This window comes from Orycteropus afer, unplaced genomic scaffold (genome assembly GCF_000298275.1).
Source record: "Orycteropus afer afer isolate SDZICR_OR568_19922 unplaced genomic scaffold, OryAfe1.0 scaffold00883, whole genome shotgun sequence".
In the NCBI taxonomy this organism is placed as follows: Eukaryota; Metazoa; Chordata; class Mammalia; order Tubulidentata; family Orycteropodidae; genus Orycteropus; species Orycteropus afer.
The window spans coordinates 43011-50751 of record NW_006922470.1 but is presented as its reverse complement, the minus strand read 5'-3'; the positions used below and the strand labels follow the sequence as shown (position 1 = coordinate 50751).

The 7741-nt window shown below is 36.1% G+C and overlaps 1 protein-coding gene across 1 annotated transcript; it reads right to left on the bottom strand.

Moving 5' to 3' along the window:
* Positions 1-5110: 5110 nt before the first annotated feature.
* LOC103212204 (olfactory receptor 4K15-like) lies at positions 5111-6040 on the bottom strand. The gene has a single exon (XM_007958212.2). The coding sequence runs from the start codon at positions 6035-6037 to the stop codon at positions 5111-5113; it is 927 nt and encodes a 308-aa protein (XP_007956403.1). The 5' UTR covers positions 6038-6040.
* Positions 6041-7741: the final 1701 nt, after the last annotated feature.

Sequence of the window (7741 nt, the reverse complement as noted above, 5' to 3'; positions counted from 1 at the left end):
GACCAGATTTGCTGGTCTGATAGAGCCTGGTGGAACTGAGACTATGATTCCTAGGTGCCCTTCAGGTCTGAAATTGAACCCACTCCTTTAGCTTCTAACCAAACAAAAGACAGGCATATGAAGTGTACATTTACATTATTAGGTAGATACACTCCTTGAAGAGAACAATCATGAGAGAATAAAAGGGCTGTGTATGCATAAGGAGACAGCTTAGAGGACAGGAATGCATGGAGGAGGGACACAGAGAATAGGTAAGTATAGGGAGGAAGTGGGAAGGGAGCTGTTGCATTATGATATATGGTAGTCAATGTCATGAGACAGTGTATGTGAGCTGCTGTATGGAAAGTGAATTTGCTCTGTAAATGTTCACCCAAATCACAATAAAAAGAAAAAAAAGAATAAGTACTATAAAAAAATAAAATATGGTCTATATTATTTCATATATACTAGCAATTCATGAAGGACAGCAAAAATGTAAACTTCTTATGCAAAGTCAAAACAATGGTCTTATACTTTTTGAGATCTTTGAAAAAAGAGGTATTCTCACTTATGTTTCAACATTGGGTGGTGTCTTAAGCTGTATTCTCTAGAGAAGCAGAATAAGTGGAACTTGGATGGATGGATGGATGGATGGATGGATGGAGGATGGGTGGGTAGACAGATAGATAGATAGATGGATGCATAGATAGAGACTTATCTCAAATGTATGGCTCATGAGGTTGTAAAACTTGCAACTCTGAGGTCATGGGTCAGATATCTGGCTATTAGTTTTTCCTGTCTCATGCAGCTGCAGGGACTAATGAAGCCAATATTGGCAGGTTAGATGTCAAGCTTCTGTCTCACAGGCTGTGGAGGCTGATGAGTTCAAGATTGGCTGGTAACAAGACAGGCTACTGGCTCACAGGCAGTGTAGACTAATGAATCCCAAGATCAGTAGGTAATATGGTAGGCTATTGGCTCAAGTCCAAAGAACCATAGGTCAAATGATGAGGAGGTAGATGCAGGGTCCAGATTAAGATAAGAACAGAATGCTTTTCAAGAACATTCACATATTTAGGAAACAAGCCACACCTCTAAGGAAATTCCCATTCCATTGATTGGCTGCTCATAGCAGATTTCATCATGGAGATTATATTACATCAGATCACATCATGGGGGACAACTACATTATAATTGCTATACCACTAAAATTCATGGCCCAGTCAAGTTGACACAACTTTAACTATGACAAGTGATATAGATAAGGAAAAAAACATGTTCCCAAGAGCATAATTCACCTGTTTTCTTTTTCTTCATAGTAACATTATCTCTTTTTTTAATTACTTTGATTATTTTAAGATTTTAGATGCACTCACTTCAGAATCTTGGTACTATACATTTATTACTTACTCATATGAGTAAAGGGAGGATAGTCTACCATTTATTCTGCCTTCTAACTCTTTTTCCTTATAGATAGGCTATAGATAGGTTTTTGTTAGTTTGATAGGGCACTCAAATTTAGCAGGAATACATGTGTCAAAATCCTCTGTGGCCAGTGTTAAGGGTGTGGCTCATCAGAGCAGGTTTGTCTTTATTTTTCAAATGCCTCAAGAATTCCACTGACCTCTGGAGTAAATTACCTTTTATATTTAATTTTTCAAGAGTAAAGATCTTCTGACTATGCAAAATGTATAAATCCAAACTCTGAATGTATATATGGACAGTCCAATGTTTATAATTTCCAAGAATAACTAATTTTTCCACCCATAGACCTGGTCAATTAGAATATAATTTTATTCTTTTTCCTTGTGCTACTCAGAACACTCCTCCAAACTACACTTTCTCTGAAGGAATAGGCTTTAAATGTCTAAGATCCAAAGAGTCTAATTCTACTTCACACTCTTGCAGGGACAATATTCCCCTCTAATGGCTTTTGATCATCTGAAATCTCTTCCCATGATACTTCTCCCAAAACTTCACTCTTTCAGATGTCCTGAGATCAATTGTTTATTTTAAAGTGTATTTCTAGACTTCATAGCAATTTTTACTGAAAGATCTCTGAAACCTAAAGTTCAACACTGTCAGCATAGAAGTATAATCTTTTAACCCATAGGTATCTTGTGAGTACTAAATCAGATAATATGTAAAAAATACAATCTGTAATCTGTCTAATGATCAGTAAATATAAGTTTGACTTCATTATCATAATTGCCATATGAAGCAGTGGTACACTAGTTTTTTCTTTGTTTGTTTGTTTAATTCTATTTTTTAGAAGAGTCAAAAAGGCCTAGCAGAATGGTGAAGTTATAAAGGAGAGAAGTGACTTAAACATTACTTAAAGTATAATTGATATTAAATGCCATTCCACACTGCCATTTCCCCACATTACTTTAAGAACAAAATTTACTTTGGAGTGTTTCTTTCTCTTTCAAATATTAGAAACTAGAAGATCAAAATAATTATCTCAAATTAGAATATGATTTTAGTGAAAATGATGATTAGTAAAAAGAAAAGTAAATTAAATACTATTTTGAAGCATTAAAATGCTATTTAAATATGTTACATAACTAATATTTTATACATTTTCATATTTTTCAAGTTGAGTTGTAGAAGCATGAATTTAATAGAAATACTAATTTGATAGGAAAAGAAAAAAAATATTTTGAAGTGTCATTCCAGTCCAAATCAAATAAGAATTATTTTATAAGCAAAATATGGGGAATCCAATTTTCATATTTTATAAGATGGTTTCTTGTTGATTATAAGAACAAATGGTATAAAAACAAAGAAAATATGTTCCATATTATTTCGTGTTAGGTGCCATTGAGTCGCTTCCAACTGCTGGCTACCCTGTATGTGCAACAGAATGAACTGCTGCTGCCTGCCCTGACCATCCTCACAACCTTACTATGCTTGAGCCCATCGTTGCAGCCACTGTGTCAATCCATTCCTTTTTCTCTGACCTTCCACTTTACCAAGCATGGTATCCTTCTTACCGTATGACCAAAGTATGTGAGGTGAAGTCTGGCCATTCTCCCTTCTAAGGAGCATTCCAGGTGCACTTCTTCCAGGAGACATATGTCATTCTGCTGGCAGTCCATGGTATTTTCAATATTCTTCTGCAGCTCCACAATTCAGTGGCATCAATTCTCCAATCTTCAGTATTCAATGTCCAGCTTTCACATGCATATGAGACAGTTGGAAATACCATGGCTTAAGTTAGACATACCTTAGTCTACAAAGTTCCATTTTTGCTCTTCAATAGTTTAAAGAGGTCTTTTGCACTAGATTTGCTTAGTGCAATACAATGTCTGAGTTCTTCACTGCTTTTTCTGTTACTATTGATTGTGAATCCATATAAAATGAAATCTTTAACAACTTAAAACTTTTCTCCATTTATCTGGATGTTGCTTATTGGTCAAGTTGTGGGCAGTTTTCTTTTCTCTATCTTGAGGAATGCATTTTTGTTGTCGTTGTTGTTATTGTGATATCAAGTCAGCAACAACTCATAGTGACCCTATGTACAACAGAATGAAACACTGCCTGGTCCTGTGACAATCACAATCCTTGCCACCCCTGAGCCCATTGTTGCAGCCTGCCATTCCATCTCATTGAAGGCCTTCCCCTTTTTGGTTGATCCTCCACTTCAGCATGCACTTTACCCATCACTCGTCTGTTAATTTATCACACTGTGGTGGCTTTTGTGTTACTGTGAAGCTGGAGGCTATGCCACTGGTATTTCAAATCCCAGAAGGGTCACCCAGGGTGGGCAGGTTTCAGTGGAGCTTCCAGACTAACACAGACTGAAAGAAGAAATGGGCCAGCCACTTCTCAAATAATTGGTGAGTAGCAGTGACCAGTGTCTGATGTATTTTTTCAAACATAATAGTAATTCACAAAGGAAAATAAAAATGTAAACTTCTTATGAAATGTCAAAACAATGATTTTGTACTTGTTGAAAGTTTTGAAAAACAGATATTCTTACTTACGGTTTATTGAATGGTGTTTGAGACTGTGTTCTCTAGAGAAGGAAAACTAGTGAAACTTATATACATATATAGATAGATAGATATAAAGAGATTTATCTCAAAGAAGTGGCTCATGAGGTTGTAAAATCTTCCAAGCCCTAAAATTGTGGTTCATATGCTAGAACGGAGGCTTCTCCTGTCTCACATAGTTGCAGAAACTGATGAACCCATGATTGGCAGGTCAGATGGCAAGCGGCTGGATCACAGACTCTGGAGGTTGACAAATTCAAGGTTGGCAGGTGACATGGCAGGATTCTGGCTCACAGGCTACACAGGCTGAAAGGAATCCTCAGATCCGCACTCAATGTGGCAGTCCATTGGCTCAAGTCCAAAAAAAGTAGAAGTCAAAAGATGATGAGCTAGATGCAGGATCCAGATTTAGCAAAAATCAGAGAGCTTTTCCAGAACATCCGTGTATATTGGAAGCAGAATATACCCTTAAGGAAATTCCCTTTCCACAGTTTGGCTAGTCATAGCAGATATTATCATGGAGGTAGTTACATTATAGCAGATCATGTCACGGGAGATGACTACATTATAACTGCTAAGCCACTGAGAATGATGGTTCAAACTAGTTGCACACAATTTTAACTATCTCAAGGGGTATAGATTAGATGAGAAGACCTAGAAATCAGTGAAAAATATACAGAGTAAAAGCATATCATATATGTAACAGCACTGTTGAAAATATTTTCTACTTACATAGAGAGATATCCATTTTTGTGTGTAGTCATTGAACCACTAATTTTGAATTGAAACTCTGAACTTCAATTTAATACACTAAGTCAAAGAACTATTCATTGTGGGCTCAGGTTTTGTCATTTATAGCATAACTAAATATGCTACATTTACATGGTTATGTACATGAATCTATTCAGTTTCTGAGTTAGGTAATGAGTTCACCAAAGCTACTACTATTTTTCTTAAGTTAGGATAGTTTTCAGTGAGAATTCACTTTGCAAGAAAAACCATTCCTATATGTACAGGAATTTTCTCAGTCTATTTAATTTCTTAGTTCATATATAAATATTTTCATCAGAAAAGGATATAAATAGGTACCTTTATTATGGTTCTCATTATCAAAAAGGAAAGCCAAGAAATTGTTAGGAACTCACTTTTTGCCTCCTCAGTTTCTGCATTGCTGATATCACCTCCTTATTTCTTAACGTGTAGATCAAGGGGTTTAAGAGGGGGGTGAAAATAGTATAGAATATTGAGAGTATCTTATCCCCTGTGGAGTTGTGAAAAGGCCAGGCATAGATGAAGAGGCTGGGCCCAAAGAAGAGGGTCACCACAGTGATATGGGCAGTCAGGGTGGCCCGGGCCTTGCCCGTGCCCGCTGATGATTGACGTCGCACAGTGACCAGGATGATTGTGTAGGAGATGAACAATAGCACAAAGGAGCTCATACCAAGTATATCAGTGTTTAAACGAATCAGTATCTCAAGGATGTAAGTATCAGTGCAGGCAAGTTTAATAACCAAGGGAGTGTCACAGAAAAAGCTGTCTATATTATTTGGACCACAGAATGGAAGATTTGCTACAAAGACTAGCTGGCTTGTTGAGTGCAAAAACCCAATGAACCAAGAGCCCACCACAAGGCCTGCACATTTGTGTATACTCATGATGGCTGTATAATGCAGAGGTTGACATATGGCTACATACCTGTCATATGCCATGGCCACAAGGAGCATCATTTCACTACCAGCAAAGAAATGAGCAAAGAATATCTGGGCCATGCAGCCCTCAAAGGAGATGGTCTTATGCTCCATGAGGAAGTCAACTATCATTTTGGGAGTGGCAAAAGTGGACAGACACATATCAATGAAGGAAAGGTTGCTGAGCAGGAAGTACATTGGGGTGTGGAGGGTGCGTTCAGAAAGAACTGTGAGCACAATGAGGAGGTTTCCCAACAAAATGGATGAATAGAAAAGTGTGAAAAATACAAAATAGAAAAGTTGTAGCTCTCGAGGACCTGAAAGACCGTGCAATTCAAATTCTGTCACTCTTGAGTTATTTCCTCGGTCCATGATTTCAAGTTTTGCAAATCAAATCAGATAATGTCCTGTAAAGTGAAATGGAAATGGAAATAACATCATAAGGTTGTGGGAGTAAGCAAGCAAAGCCAAGCCTGGCATCAAATCTAACTCTGTATACATATATGCTTCAGGTTTTCATACTGCTGTTCATTTGTGCCATTGATATATTCTGACAAAATGGTCCTTATTGGATAGAGAGTAGAATTGTTCCATAAGGTTTAATAGGCTATAATCTTTACAAAAGCTGACTGCCAGGTCTTTTTTTCTGTGGAATCACTGGTAGGTTCAAATCACTGAACTTTCAGTTAGCTGGCCAGTATTTAACCCTAGCTCTACTTTGGCTCCTTTAGATCCTCATAAGCCGGCAAACCAATATTGTCTGCCATCATAGCTTTTGTAGTGACTATATACCCTATGACTTTCATCTCTGCTGAAGTATGAAAGCTAAATTCTAAAAATAAATTTTTTTACCTTAATCCCACCTCTTTGAGGAGCTCTGATGGTGTAGTGCTTAAGGCATTTGACTGCTAACCTAAAGGTCAGTGGTTCAAACCACTTCGTGGAAAGAAACTGTGCAATCTACATCTGTGAAGATTTACCACCTCACAACCAAAAGGGGGTCACTATGAATTGAGATTGACTCGATGGGAGTGAGATTATTTTTGTTTGTTTCTTTTGGTTTATACCGCTTTAAAATTCCTAATAAATAGGACTATGAAGCTCTAGACTCAAACTGCTGTTGAAGTTTGAAATGGCTTCTCTTATAATTCCTATCAGAGTGACCTGGGGCAAATTCATTAAGCTCTCTTTGCCTAGTTTTTGTATCTTTAAATTGGGAAAATAATGATACATGCCTCATGGGATTGTTGTAAGAATTAAGTGTTACAAAATTGAAAGATTGAAAATAGTGCCTGGTCTATTGTACCAGTTCAATAGATATTAGGTACTATGTCTTTTTTTCATCTGTGATAAAAGTATTTCTATATGAAAATTAATAATTTAGATGCAAATCTTATTTAATAAAATAGGACATTTCCTACACTTCAGTGACATCTATTTATATCCAATATTTAATATTTTAGTTAATATGATATCATAGCTTTATATTTTTATTAGAAAGTTCTTAATTTGGACTATTTGTAAAGTTAAGATGGCCCCTCTTCACCCTGTAATTCTAAACTTAAGTGAATTTAATATGGGATCTTCAGTAGGAAGTTCAAAAAATATAAATATTTGCTAATAGGATGAATCTTCTCTATAATTTTCATAAACACATTTTTTATTTCTGAGGGAAAAAAATCCTATTTTCTCCTTTTTTTCAGAACACATTATAGATTGTGTTCAATATATTTGTAGATCTAAATGCATTTTTTGTTTCACATTAGGTAAAAAGAAGTGGTTTTATTTTACAGGTTAATAATTATTTCTGTGCCTTTTTGGAGAATACTCTAGAAAAATTGCTTCTTACAGGCCTCAGATTTATGTCTGAGAAGTAAAAACATTTCTGTTTTGGTAAATTTTCAAGTTTTACTTAATATGAAAATTAAGTTACTAAGATCTTTAAGTGGAAACAGAGCTGGATGCAAGAATAAATAATACATGCACTCAAGAGCATAAGGACCTTACCTTTAGAAATATGGTCTCCAAATTTTTTTTTCATTACACTCCTTCACCGGCAGAAGGGCTGTGACCAGG